We start from the raw sequence: 13,467 nt of genomic DNA on the forward strand, positions 1-13,467 counted from the left end.
CTGGTTCGATTTATTCGTCCAACCCTAGCCAAGCCAACAAACAAAACGGTAATAAAGATAAGATAAACCTTCTTCTATACTCCCTCTATTTCTGAAAGTATAATTTTCTAGATTTATTTTTTGTTTCAAAATTATAGATTTTCTAAAATTTTAAAGTACTTTTATTAGTTAATGTTGAAAAATTATATACTTTTAAGAAACATTAATTGAAAATATTTGAATCGGTTAAATACTATTGTTTGATATTTATTGGAAATGTATAGTAAAATAAATAATAAATTCAATTGTAAAAAGTTAATTGTTTTTTTAATATGCGCGAATACTCTAGAAAATCGTTATTTTAGAAACCCATGGAGTATACAAAAACATGTATCTGATATCATTTTTGACCCGTTTTAACCGATGGCACGGCTCTGCGGTAGAGCCTGGGTTGTTGATCTGGTAACGTCACGTGCTAAGAAAACGACATATTATTCCCGCTGAATAAAATTCATCACAATGCATATTTAGACATATCAAGTAAAATATTGCGAGTATTCGTAGATTTTAAAACATAAAAGTTGCGTATAGCAATCTTGGCTTAGAAACAATAATTTGATATTCCTATTTACTTCACGTCATTACAAGCAATCTCATCTTTCCCTCGTCAGTGATACAAGAAAAAAAAAAGAGAGTACACGTTCTGTGAACAAGTGGATGACTCAAGGCACGAGAACATATTAGCTGACGAAAGGACCCCCGCTACTCGTGTGGATAATGTACTAAAATGGTAGAGCAGATCGAAGTACTTCCATCGGTAAATTCAGTACTGATGGGTAAATGTGTAGTTTCGTCCTTACAACGAAAAGAGTCTCACTACAGTACATATCTATCTAAGTCAATTAAAGATAGCTTTCCACCTAGGTATGGGACGGATACAGATATCCGAGAATATAATGGCTCTTATTGGTGACATGTGGTATTAAGATTGAGTTGCATAATATATTGTAATTCGATGTAACTTGCAGTAAAAATAATGTGGTAAAAACTGTTTACTTATGTTGTAAGTTTGCAGTAAAAATAAGAGTTTTCTATTCTATTAAAATGGCAGTATGATCCATTGATAAAAATAGAATCCATCAATTATTTCAACAATACATATTTTTTTATATGATAACTGAAATACCCTTTTAATTTTCGAAAGTAACCACCACATGATCTTTTTTTTCGAAAGTAACCACCACTTCTTAATAGTTTGACCGGTTTACATAAATATTTTGTAACCTCCGTTATCATCCCAAAGTTCTCGGATAGTCAACGGTACTTAATGTCTGTGTGTAGAATAAATAAATGCCTAATATTTGGTCGACTAATATATACTTAATAATTAATGCTAAGTAATCTTATTCTTCACCGAGCGACGCAACAATATGATTGACAACGGGTTTCTTATCATCTAATATTTTTTTACCCATGTAAAAAACCAAGAATAGATTAAAACACAAGAAAAATACAAAATTATAAATTATATCAAATAAATTTGAATTGTTTCTATTGAAAATATTGGTTTATTCCGAAAATAAAAATATTAAAACTGCTTCTTACTTTTTGACAGTTTTACACAAGCCTAATAATAATGGTATATATAATTTATATAGTTGACAAAAAATATAATTTATATTAAAATATTTGAGCGAATTTTTATATATTACTCTATTCAGTTCCATCCATGTATGATTCAAATCTGTTTACATCGATATAAAACATTTAATAAAAAAAAACTTTATAAAAAAAATATAAAAGCATTTCAACTTAAGGTCTGTAATCATATTTAACATATATTTATAGCAACAAACAACAGAACACCAATTTTTCCAAAAATCATTATCACTGTACAAACAACATAACTTACATCTCAGCCTAAAAAATTATGATTTATTAAACAAGACATTAATTTATTTAAATTTTAAATATTTTACACATACATTAAGTTTATCAATTAACAAAATACATGATATTAAAATAGGTTTTAACGGGGTTTAAGTGGACTTTTATTAGAAATAAATATTCATATAAACTCATTTAATTTATCGGGTTTTAAATAGGTAATTTGATTAAAAGGTATTTATTAAATGTGATTTTACTTAAATCTAGTTAAGACCATATTTACACATTTACATATATCTGTATATATTTAATAGAATATATTAAAAAAATATTTACACATTTTTTCAAAAAAATTGTTCGGTCTTCGGTGCAGGTTGGATTTGATATTGGTTTTCATATATAACACTTTAAGAACCGTTCAAGTATATATGCTATGTTTAATAGAATATAAGACTTTGATTTTCGAGTCGATTCTGAGTCAGATTTTTTGGATACGAATATTCTTGACTAATTTATGTTAGGTAACTAATAAAAAAATATAATACTCCCTCTGTTTCATATTAAGTGTCGTTTTAGAGAATTTTTTTGGTTACAAAATAAGTGTCGTTTTCGATTTTCAATGCAAAATTTATTAATTTTATGCAAAATTTATTTTTCTATTGGTTGAAATATGGTTAAGTGTATAGGTAATAGTGTTTTTTTTATAGGAAATGTACAAAATTAATTGTTTTCTTAATCTATGTGCCGAAACCTAAAACGACACTTATAATGAAACAGAGGGAGTATGTTGCAATTTTTAAGAATAAATTTTAAAAATAATTTATGAAATGTATATGGCACGAGTGTATAGTTATACAACTTGACATATTTAATATAAAAATATATTACACAAAAATATATTAAATTAAATTAATATTACACAAGTATAATTAAAAACACAAATATAAAAATTAAATTTCTCAAAAAAAAATAAAACAAAAAATATATCCGTCATTTGAAGGGCGGGTCAGAATCTAGTTATTTTATTAAAATTGCTCACTAGTAACTTTTTTGAAGTATAAGTTGCAGTAAAGATTTTAATAAAATAATTAATGTATAAACATATAAATAATGAAGTATTTATTAAAGACAAATAAAACATTAAACTAATTTAGAATGAATTATTATTAATAAAATATATATTATTTTAAATATGTATAAAAGCTACGAATATGATAAAATAAGTCGCAATATCTATTTTTAAAGAATTATAGTTACTAAATAATATAATTGATTGGTTATGTTTTCTTACTTTATAAGTTGTAGTAAGTATTATTTAAAATTCAGAAAATTTATAAATACAAAAAATTAATAACAGTTATTACCAATTTAATAAGCAAAAGATTATAGAAAATTCCAAAATATTAAATTAATATTTATTTAATTATACATAAACATATACATGTATAATAACAAAAATAACTCCCATATAAACATAAATTTATGTATGTAAATTTTAATTACCAAAATAACAATTTAAATTATAAAAGAATTTTGTTTAAGTAATTAAATAGAAATAAGAAAGTTTGTAATAAAACTTATTAACAAATAAATAGTTGTATACAATTATTGAAAATAACTATTAATTAACCAAAAGTAAATGTTGGACACTTGTCATGTTTCAAAAGTTAATAATTTTTTTTTTTTTAAAACAACAAACGTGGACACCTATCACTCAACTTAACTCAAGCTCTAATACATGCTATTTTCTTTGATGTTGATTTTACGTTTGATTTGTTGATTTTGTAAAGGAGATAACTCAAAAACATAACTCAACTTTACCACACTGTAATGCAAACACAAACTCAAAATTTTATAACTAAATTATGATTGGTACCATTTCTGATTAATACATCTAACTCAAACTAAATCAACTGTACATCATGTTACCAATCAAAGCCAAAATTCGGATCTGGATTTTGGATATCTGTCTCGATATTATATTACCCGCGGATATCTGGATCCGGATCCGTAAAAATAATTAAAAATATTTTCTTTTAAATACTAATTTTTTTAATATAATACATAAATTAAATATTTATAAATATATTTATATATATACCTATAATATTGTAAAAACTAAAATATAATATTATAAAGGGCAATTTTCTTAAATAGTTATTTTTAAGTTTTTGTCACAAAAATAGCCTTTAAAAAATAAAATGACCAAAATAGCCTCTTTTTATTTTTAAAATTTTAATATTTATTTTTTATCTTTTTAAATTTGAAACTCTATCTCCAAAACTCCACCCCTTAACTCTAAATCCTAAGTCTAGATTAGTTAACCCTAGGGTAAAAACACATTTTTACCCTTTAATAAAACTTATTTTGATCATTTTCTCCGTTGAAGGTTATTTTGCGACTAAAACTTAAAAATGGTTATCCTAGGAAATTTCTCTATTATAAAATTAATTCATGTATAAATATTAATATATCAAATATAAATATTAATGAAAATTAAAAATTTAATGTGTTTTAAAAATACGGATCCGGATATTCAGATCTAAAAATTAATATATCTGAATCCGGATTTGGATTAGACGGATCCAAGATTTTATTATCCGAATTCGAATCCAAACACCCCGAACATTCTATTTTCGGAGCGGATCCGGAGCGAATCTCGGATCGAATCCGGATAATAAGTCCAAGGCCTATTTCCACCTTAAGGATCAGACACGTTGAATGCGTGCTCTCACGCAATCGAACACGTTCATCTTTTTATTGTTCACCAACTTGACTTTAGTATACACACACGTGATACTGGAATTAGATGACGAATTACTGGATTAGTGGGCCATTGATGGGCTTTAGGCGCTACTGGATCAAATTCCTGAGTATGTATACTTATATTTTTCACACTAAACTGGTTTATCCAAATTGGGGATCTTGTAAGATTTTTTCAAGTTCTTCATTGCTTAGAGAACGTATATGCATTGTCGTTTTATCAGTCCGCTATAAATAAAATAGAGATTTTATAGTCACCGTAGGTCGTCGTGTGGATTGAATTTTAGGGATCGAGAATAATGACGATGAACTCGCTGCCAAGGAGGTTCGGGAGAGATCAAGGATACCTAGATCGAGATCACCGTAGAAGGAGGAGATCCGGTTCAGAATCCGACGAAGAGTTGAAGGGTCTAAGCCACGAGGAGTATAGGAGGCTTAAACGCCTCAAGATGAGGAAATCTGGTAAGTACTGCATTTGGGAGAACACACCGAGTCCGCCTAGAGATCCCTACGAGGTGGAGTCTGATGAGAACGCCGACGAGGTTCCGGAGAAGGATGTTGATGATCAGAAACTGAAAGGCGAATCTGAGTCCGGTAAGTCGGAATCTGAATCTGATAGATCTAGGAAGAAGAGAAAGAGTAAGAGCTCTAGGAGTAAGCGTAGGCGATATAGCGATAGCGAATCTGAAGAGAGTGAGAGTGATGATTCGGATGAGGAAGATAGGAGGAGGAGGAAGAAGAAGAAGAAGAGGAGAGGGCATAGGAGGAAGAGGAGATACAGTGATGATGAATCTGAGATTAGTGCTTCTTCGTCTTGTGGGGAAGAACGCAGCAAATCAAAGAGCAAGAACACTGATTCGAATGGGAAACTAGGAGAAACTGTGAAGGAGCCTGAGCTTGACGAAGAGGAGATGGAGATGATTATTGAATCGAAGAAGAAAGCTTCAGCTCCCGAAGAGGAAGAAGAAGCTGAGGTGGGACCAATGCCGTTACCTAAAGCTGAAGGACACATCAGTTACGGTGGTGCTTTACGACCTGGTGAAGGAGACGCTATAGCACAGTACGTTCAGCAAGGGAAACGTATCCCACGTAGAGGAGAAGTGGGTCTTAACGCTGATGAGATTCAGAGGTTTGAGGATCTTGGGTATGTCATGAGTGGGAGTAGGCATCAAAGGATGAATGCTATCCGTATCAGGAAGGAGAACCAGGTTTACAGTGCTGAAGATAAACGGGCGTTGGCCATGTTTAACTATGAGGAGAAGGCTAAGCGCGAGGCTAAGGTGATGTCTGATTTGTCCAGGCTTGTGCAGCGCCATATGGGAGAAGAGTTGGGTCCGAATCATGATCCTTTTGGTGCTGGGAAGACTGATGGAGCTGATGATTGATTTACTTTGCTTCATTCTGCTACTTATCTTATGCTTTCGTTCTTGTAGTCTGTTCCTTATCGTTTGTTTGCTGAGGAGTTTCATAGTATATTGCGTTTAGTTTACTATGTCCATCACATTATTGCGTTTGTGCTTAAAGATGAAAGATTCAGACTTTGTTACTGTTTCTGCGCAATTTGCTTGAGCTTCATAGATTATGTTTTAGGATTGTGTTTTATATGACTTATAGATAACGAGGTTCAAGTTTATGCGTTTAAAAAAAAATAGAGATTCTATAGTGTTATGATGTCTGTCCAAAGATTTTCATTTGATTATTATAGTTTTGAGGCTTTAATCAAGAAGCAGCTACAGACTCGGACAGTTCTTCCATGAGTTCCTTTTGTTCCAAAGCAGCACAAGCCTGCAAAATAACAACGGAACAACATTCTTCATGACTCGCATAACTAAATAATAACAACGCACACAAAATAGATTCAAGGCAGGGGGTGGGTTTTACCTGCACTGCATCCTCTAAGCCACCTTCAAGAAATGATGTAAGCGGAAAGTTCATCTTTAGCCTATGATCTGTCACTCTACTATCCTGTAATTTTCAGACATCATAAGCATTACACAAACCATCCTCTTTTCAAATTTAAGCTTTGAATAATCAAATCCGTGTATTACCTTATAATTATATGTTCTTATCTTTTCTGAACGAGCTCCAGTCCCAACCTGTTTTTCCAAGAATCAACATAAAAAGATGAATATTCTCATTCCATGAGCTTGAATCAAAAAAGTTAAAAGAATAGCATTACCTGAGATTTCCTTTGATCCCTTATCTTCTCTTGTTGTTCCCTTAATTTGATTTCATACCTATATATACGGAAGTATCTCAGCGTATCAACAAGAAAGACTGAAGATGAAGAAGAGGAAACTAATAATTGGTTGCTTACAGCTTTGCTCGCAGAAGCTGGAAAGCACGAGCCTTGTTTCGTAGCTGAGTCCTTTCTTCTGTACAGAAAATGCGTATACCCGATGGTTTATGGACTAGATCTATAGCCGTCTCCACCTTGTTCACATTTTGCCCTGCACACCAACACCACTCTTCAGTTATATTAGCAAAGTGAAATTGTGAGAGAAACATGTAGTGAATTTCTTTATATTTTAGCCTGACCTCCAGCACCACCAGATCTTGCAGTTGTAAGTTCAATGTCCTTCGGGTCAATCACAACTTCCACTTCATCAGCCTATAATAACAACAGAGAGAAGAAAGCAAAGATGACAGTTTCCAACTGGTCACTAAGTTTTCATAACATCGGGAAAAAAAGAAAAAAGATAGGCAATGTGTGAAATGTAGCTTACCTCTGGCATGATGGCTACAGTTGCTGTAGAAGTGTGAACACGGCCCTGCGTCTCTGTTTGAGGGACACGCTGGACTCTATGAACACCAGATTCGTACTTGAGCTTGCTATAGACACGGTTTCCTTTAATCTCCATCACACACGTCTTGTAACCTCCATGTTCAGCCTTATAAAAGTTAGGAAGATATTAGAATCTATCACCACATGTCTCTAAGTTGCTATGCTTTACTGCAATGTTCTTTCAGCGTTCTTTAAAATGCCAGAAAATAGAGCGTCTTACCTCAGAGCATGAAACCAGAGAAAACTTCCAAGAGCTGCGCTCGCTGTACCTCTGATACATTCGCACCTGCAAGTAAAAGAATAAATGCATAGCAGATTGATTCACTATAAGATTTGAAGCTCGCAGTCACTGCATTTTATAAGCAAAGAAATAAAGGGAAGCATGTACCTACAAGGTCACCAGTCCAAATAGCAGCTTCATCTCCACCAGTTCCTGCTCTGACTGTAGAAGGAACAAAAACTTTAGAGTCGTCCACAAGTGTAGATATATAGGACAAACGTTTCTACTTGTTATCATTACAGTTGGTCAGTTTACCTTCGAGCAATATGTTTCTGGCATCAAGAGGATTGGTGGGAAGAAGTAACATCTGACAGAAATAAACACAATGTTACAAATTGAGGATCCAAATCAAGTGGAACAAAGGGCAACTTCAAATAATTAAACTCCGTAATAACTATGGAACCAAGTCCAAGATTATTACATGATGGAGAAATAAAAGGGTCGTATGCAAACCTTAAGTTGTTTTTCAAGCTCCTCAATTTCTTTAGAGAGTGAGTTAATTTCACTTCCTATCATCTCAGCCATTTCTTCATCATCTCCAGCCTCTTTCGCCAACACTGAAGCAACAAAACCAACTCCAAAGGAATAAAAATGAAGCTAAACTGGAAAAAAAGGAGAGTGAATTAAAGGAACCTTTGGATTCTTGTAACTGCTTCTCACAGTCCTTGAATCTCCTGAATACAGATACAACCTAAAGACAATCCAAAGAGCTGAAGTCAAATATAAAAGAAAAAGATTCAAAACTTTGCAGAAAATAAGTAATGGGAATACCTCGTCAAGCTCGGACATGGACTGTGCAAGCTTTTGGTATTCAGAAGGATTAGAAACAACATCTGGGTCAGCTAGTTTTACCTAACAAAATAAATTCAAAACTCTTGAGTATACAAGAAAACAAAAGCCCATTAAAGCAACAAGTGTAAGTGACATTACAGATAACTCCTTCCATGTCTTCTCAACAGACTCCATTTTCGTAATCAGGTAAGGTTCCTGTCATTTCCCACATATATATTAAAAAATTCCTGAAATTTTCGAAGTAATGGAACATTGGGGGGGTTACGATCACTTACGGCCATACAGACGAGCCGTGGAGTCCTGCGAGATGGCGAAGGAGGCCACAAGGCTAAACATAATCCTGCCGGTGGCTGCCTTGAACGTAAATTTAACGGTGAATAAGAGTGGAGTTGCACTAAGGCTCGAGCCACTGGACTCGTCGTCGAGCTATTCATCTCGTTTAGAGAGGAGGAAGAAGAAGAGTGGCGCGTGATTTTGTCGGATAAGGAAGAAAGCCTTTAGCGAGCTCAGATGATGAAACGTGTTTGGCTGTGAGGACAATAAATATCTTCGTTATACTAACCACAGTATTAGGCCGTAAAACTCTTAAGCAGTAATATAATTAGTTTTGATTTACTGTATCGAACATCAAAGACTTCATGGCCCAATGGATAAGGCGCTGGTCTACGAAACCAGAGATTCTGGGTTCGATCCCCAGTGAAGTCGTATATTTTGTCTTTTTTTTAATTAATTAATTTATTCAGCTTTCTTATCGGATCTACATATTTTGTTTTGGTTGAACATCAAGTAGCTGCTCCTTAATTTAATCTCCTTCCGGCGATGATGTCTATTAACAGAATCGCCAGAGCTTTGCCCTTCTCGGGGCTCTTCAGGTTCGTTCGTTCATCAGCCTCCTTGTCGTTATTCTAAATTCCTTTAATTGATTTATTATCTCGACGGATATGGATATTCAATTTTTCTTTCAAAGCTAGTGTTTTTGATTAGTACTTTAAGCCTGACTAATGCTAAATTCTCTCCTCTTGGTGGCTTAATTGAAACGGGCCCAGCATAAACTGTGAGATTGTATAACAGAACACCGTCGCTTTTTTTTTGTTTTTTTTTTCTCTTAACAGGCAGCTTGAGAAAGAAGCTGAAACAGTGATCAATGTTCTGCAACCTGGCCCATTGGGAATCATAGAACACAAGTTCACGGCTCAAGAGATTCGCGAGGCTAAAGCTACAGTGTCTACAGCAGTCGAGAACTGGCGAAGACACTCTAAGCTTGACCATGCTAATGGCGTCTTAAATGATTTCATCTCTAAGTGAAGAAAGTGAGTGAGTGTCTGTTTCCTTGGCTGTTGAATAAATGCCCCTTTCATTTTGTCAAACAATCCTTAAAGATTAATGAAAAATGCAAATCTTTCTCTATTGATTATTAATAAACATTGCTGATACATTGCGAATACAAGTTCTTGATCTTAGTATCAGGGTTGTGTGACTACAGACTTGCACTTGATTAAAACATAACCGTGCATTGTAGAAAAAAAGTATAGATTCTTCTCATCACTTATTCTATTCACTAGTTTGTATTTTTTGGACTTTAAACCCATATGGCTCCGGCTCTTCTTAGCAATGCGGCTAGTTGGTTCTTGACTTGGAGAGTCATCACCTGGTTAGCCCCGCCGATTAACTGTTCTCCTATGAACACCGCTGGTACACTCGGCTTACACCCCATCTGTACCAACGCCTTCTCGATCTCCTTCCCGTTAGACAGCTGATCGAGCTCGTACACTGTCATCTTTGCACCAAATCCCGAGATCAGTGTTTGGATCGAGTGGCTCATGCAGCAGGAGCTTTTGCTGAAAACCACCACTGGTTTGTCTGCAACTAAACTTCTTATGCTTTCCATTTGGACGTGTACTATATAGTATGAGGAATGTTGGACTTAGTGTGAGAGAGGAACTCTGTGGTTGTTTGATATACAAAGTTAGCCTATTTATAGTGAGGGTAAGATTGCGTTATGTCACTACTTTACTTCTTTTGTTCCTTATGCAGTGTTGTGCCCTTTGGCGTTCACTAAAAACTGCATATAACTTATTAGATTCTTTCGTTTTCAAATATCAGAACCAAGTGGCATACACAGTTCATGAGAATCTCTTCTTTTTTTTACTAAATACGGAAATATCCCTTACCATATGGTTTAGTAGTGATCCACGGTTCCAAGGAGATACGCAGCAGTATGATTATGTATGCTCTTATGTTGCTTTTTTTTTTGGGTTGCAATATCTTTTTTGCTTTTGATGCATCAACTGAGGTGGAGATTGGATGATGGTTTATCCATTTAGATGCTTATCTTTTCAAGCAAACAATAGATTCCCCACAAGTTTCAGGTTCGGCTCAAAAGAAACGGAAAGCAAGAAAGGTGAAAAAATAAAGATCGTCTTTGCTATGCTTTTTCTGCTTGTGTGACCTGGAGTCTAGAGTGAAAGTGTGTGTGTGTGATCAGACCCAAGATCTTTGCTTTTAGCTTTTACACTAACTTCACAACCATTTTTTTCAAGTTTCTTTCACAAACTTTTTGAGTGTGAGAGAGAGTTTGTCTTAAGACTCGAGTCTCTTCTCTTCTCTGTTGTTGCATTTGTCTTGCGAGGATAGAGAATCACCCGTCCATTGTGTTGAGAAATTAAATATTTGGCAGTAGATTTTACAGGAAAGCATGATTCTGACACTAGATTTGGAAATGTACAGAAATGAGGAATCTTAGGCAGATTCGTGATAAGGCCATGTGTCGTTTATTCTCACCATGATTGATTTAGAATACTTATGGTTGATGATGATGATAAGAGCATAGCATAGATTCTATATCATAACATCCCAAAGATTCTGATGTAACAACTTGTTTACACGATATTGTTCTCTTTCCCCCATCTCTAGAACCCCAAAAACGAATTAGCTCCAGAATTTTCCAAAGGTCATACATTAGAACAGCTACATTCATGTGTTCTGTAATGAAAACTTGAAACTGTAATGAAAAAAAAATTGAAGTTACAGTTTGAAAGCCAATAGAATTTCAGTAAGTCTTGAAAACTTGTGATACAAACAAAAGTATAGATTGTCTTGAGTGCTTGAGAGAAAGTGCATCATCATGCGGTGATGTTGTTGACGACCACAACGGAGTTATAATGTTCACCGAGCCCAAAAGCATGCCTGTGATACGACAGCTTGAGGCTCGAGCCATCCCCTGATTTATACTCTTTGCCCATTTCAACATCCGGAAACGATCCAGAAAACACCATTATGTGTTTCCTCAAGCAATGCGTCAACGCTCCTAGCTCCAACTGACCTCCCCAAGCCGCTGTTGACTCCACTTCTCTGCAGTACTTCTCAAACCGCTCCTCCGCAGACTCGGACTCAGACTCGGCTTCCGATAAGAAAAACGGGATGAAGTCGGTTTTGTGCTCTCTCATGTAAGCAGCAGCCATTTCTCTAAGCTTCTGGTACGTGTAAGGAGACGCACCGCCCGAGAGACTGTCGAGCTGGTTTTCCACTGCTCGGTAAAGGCAATGCCCGTCTGGCTTTATCTCGCTGACGGTTAGCCCCAGCGGTTTGAGCTTCTTCTCGAGCTTTTGGTTCTCCACCATGCGATCGCTTGTCACGTTGCTCTGCTCCTCTTTGATTCTCTGCTCTCTATCAGCTTCTTCTTTGGCTCGTTTCTCGCGTCTCTTCACGCTCTTGCTCGGCTTCGAGTGTTCTTGCTGAACGGTGACTGAGACTCCAGCGATGGCTCTCACTAGAGTCTCTATATCTCCTTTCTTCTCGTTCGTTTCGTCCTTGGAGATGTTGCTGCCGCTGCTGCTGAAGCCTTGCGAGGCGAGCTCTTTCAGCTGTTTCTCCTTAAGCTTGGTGGAGAGTTTGGAGATGTCTTCTTCGACTTGCTTCTTCTTAGCTTTCTGCTCAGCTTTGCTTCCTTTTGCAGCAGCCTTTTTCAGCTCCGTCTCCTTGTTCTGTAGTTGTTTTATCTCTTGCCTATAATCAATTTAAGGTTAAAAAAAAACCGTTGCTACATCTCCATAGGGGGACAATACTGAAACTTCAATTCCATAATAAGAGAAAAGAACAATGGTGGTGTTACCTGTGTCTAGCAAGCATCTCATCGACTGTTTCATATTGCTCCTTAGAAGCATCAATGGTGGTTTCTTCAGATGCATTAGTGTCTGCCATTTAAGAATCCTGAAATTACAATGTAGAAGCTAAAACGGTGTCAAAGTCTAATAAAAGTTCTAAGCGCAAGTATAGCTGTAAGACAATAGCAGTTAACCATACAAGAAAAAAAAACAATGAGCTCAATCTAGTACTATCAGTTTGTTTTCTTCTTAAATTTATACAATAATAACACTTAAAGAGCTAAATCCAAAAAACCTAATGAATGTAGAGATTCTCGAAGCAATAAACAAGATCAAAACCCATTGCACAATTCAATATTCCCAAATAACAAGACTTTGAAATCAATTAATAGCCCTACTTGAATTAAATTCGTTTCGAGTAGAATATTGTGACACAAGGACCCAAAGTTCGTACCTTTGATCGAAGGAGAAGAATCCAAGTTTTTGATTTAGGGTTTTACGCGACCCGAAAAATATAAACAGAAAAAAAAAACTGAATAAAATAAAGGAGAAACGGGAAAACGTATGTGGGCTGTTTAGTTAAGTTTCAAATCCATGCAGATTTAATTTATGGGTCTTCAGGCCCAGCTAGACCAACCAAAACTCAGAAGTTGGATTCGATTTTAACAAGTAGAGGGAAGCTAAAATTATTCTGTCAACGCTATCTATATATGTATATAGGGGAAAATAATTCAAAGAATATATTCCTAGTGGGGAAAGATTTATCTTTTATTATATGTGTGAAAATATTTATTTACAAGATTTATTAATTTATTAAATATAAAAAAGGTTCATTATGTAATATGCTTTCATTTATATGCATAAAAATGGGTTCTTGT

At 34.8% G+C, this 13,467-nt stretch overlaps 5 protein-coding genes and 1 non-coding gene across 7 annotated transcripts; 3 read left to right on the plus strand and 3 right to left on the minus strand.

The window, feature by feature from the left end:
• Positions 1 to 4,775: 4,775 nt before the first annotated feature.
• Positions 4,776 to 6,175, plus strand: LOC106415279 (NF-kappa-B-activating protein-like). Its single transcript, XM_013855935.3, has one exon. The coding sequence runs from the start codon at positions 4,929 to 4,931 to the stop codon at positions 6,012 to 6,014; it is 1,086 nt and encodes a 361-aa protein (XP_013711389.1). The 5' UTR covers positions 4,776 to 4,928; the 3' UTR covers positions 6,015 to 6,175.
• A 33-nt stretch (positions 6,176 to 6,208) lies between these two features.
• On the minus strand, positions 6,209 to 9,020 carry LOC106415278 (peptide chain release factor APG3, chloroplastic). Its single transcript, XM_013855934.3, has 15 exons — positions 8,762 to 9,020; positions 8,625 to 8,681; positions 8,466 to 8,546; positions 8,328 to 8,385; positions 8,148 to 8,251; positions 7,950 to 8,001; positions 7,807 to 7,856; positions 7,635 to 7,700; positions 7,356 to 7,520; positions 7,168 to 7,240; positions 6,947 to 7,079; positions 6,809 to 6,866; positions 6,678 to 6,725; positions 6,511 to 6,594; positions 6,209 to 6,414 (listed from the first exon to the last, which is right to left on the minus strand). The coding sequence occupies exons 1-15, from the start codon at positions 8,918 to 8,920 to the stop codon at positions 6,349 to 6,351; spliced, it is 1,254 nt and encodes a 417-aa protein (XP_013711388.2). The 5' UTR covers positions 8,921 to 9,020; the 3' UTR covers positions 6,209 to 6,348.
• A 98-nt stretch (positions 9,021 to 9,118) lies between these two features.
• On the plus strand, positions 9,119 to 9,191 carry TRNAR-ACG. The gene has a single exon. It is a non-coding gene; the product is annotated as a tRNA-Arg (tRNA).
• Positions 9,121 to 9,893, plus strand: BNAA09G40270D. The gene is made up of 2 exons (XM_013861322.3): positions 9,121 to 9,358; positions 9,599 to 9,893. The coding sequence occupies exons 1-2, from the start codon at positions 9,306 to 9,308 to the stop codon at positions 9,789 to 9,791; spliced, it is 246 nt and encodes an 81-aa protein (XP_013716776.2). The 5' UTR covers positions 9,121 to 9,305; the 3' UTR covers positions 9,792 to 9,893.
• On the minus strand, positions 9,876 to 10,374 carry LOC106375230 (monothiol glutaredoxin-S6). The gene has a single exon (XM_048764950.1). The coding sequence runs from the start codon at positions 10,372 to 10,374 to the stop codon at positions 10,066 to 10,068; it is 309 nt and encodes a 102-aa protein (XP_048620907.1). The 3' UTR covers positions 9,876 to 10,065.
• On the minus strand, positions 9,876 to 13,219 carry LOC106411742 (OVARIAN TUMOR DOMAIN-containing deubiquitinating enzyme 5). Of its 2 annotated transcripts, none has more exons than XM_013852556.3 (3): positions 13,044 to 13,219; positions 12,598 to 12,695; positions 9,876 to 12,491 (listed from the first exon to the last, which is right to left on the minus strand). In XM_013852556.3, the coding sequence occupies exons 2-3, from the start codon at positions 12,684 to 12,686 to the stop codon at positions 11,609 to 11,611; spliced, it is 972 nt and encodes a 323-aa protein (XP_013708010.2). In that variant the 5' UTR covers positions 12,687 to 12,695; positions 13,044 to 13,219; the 3' UTR covers positions 9,876 to 11,608. The 2 variants fall into 2 exon arrangements, with proteins under 2 accessions (XP_013708010.2, XP_048620906.1); XM_048764949.1 differs by having other exon boundaries at positions 12,598 to 12,701; positions 13,044 to 13,148.
• Between the last annotated feature and the right edge of the window lie 248 nt (positions 13,220 to 13,467).

The sequence above is a fragment of the Brassica napus genome, chromosome C8 (genome assembly GCF_020379485.1).
Source record: "Brassica napus cultivar Da-Ae chromosome C8, Da-Ae, whole genome shotgun sequence".
Lineage (NCBI taxonomy): Eukaryota > Viridiplantae > Streptophyta > Magnoliopsida > Brassicales > Brassicaceae > Brassica > Brassica napus.

Bases quoted from the DNA above. Each gene is read 5' to 3' on its own strand.
- LOC106415279 (XM_013855935.3), top strand. From the start codon at position 4,929: ATGACGATGAACTCGCTGCCAAGGAGGTTCGGGAGAGATCAAGGATAC.
- LOC106415278 (XM_013855934.3), bottom strand. From the start codon at position 8,920: ATGAATAGCTCGACGACGAGTCCAGTGGCTCGAGCCTTAGTGCAACTC. The intron at 8,252-8,327 runs GTTCCTTTAATT...TTGTTGCTTCAG, and splicing joins GCAGTTACAAGAATCCAAAG to TGTTGGCGAAAGAGGCTGGA. The intron at 6,595-6,677 runs GTAATACACGGA...TGAAAATTACAG, and splicing joins TAAGAACATATAATTATAAG to GATAGTAGAGTGACAGATCA.
- BNAA09G40270D (XM_013861322.3), top strand. From the start codon at position 9,306: ATGATGTCTATTAACAGAATCGCCAGAGCTTTGCCCTTCTCGGGGCTC. The intron at 9,359-9,598 runs GTTCGTTCGTTC...TTCTCTTAACAG, and splicing joins CCCTTCTCGGGGCTCTTCAG to GCAGCTTGAGAAAGAAGCTG.
- LOC106375230 (XM_048764950.1), bottom strand. From the start codon at position 10,374: ATGGAAAGCATAAGAAGTTTAGTTGCAGACAAACCAGTGGTGGTTTTC.
- LOC106411742 (XM_013852556.3), bottom strand. From the start codon at position 12,686: ATGGCAGACACTAATGCATCTGAAGAAACCACCATTGATGCTTCTAAG. The intron at 12,492-12,597 runs GTAACACCACCA...AATTGATTATAG, and splicing joins GAGATGCTTGCTAGACACAG to GCAAGAGATAAAACAACTAC.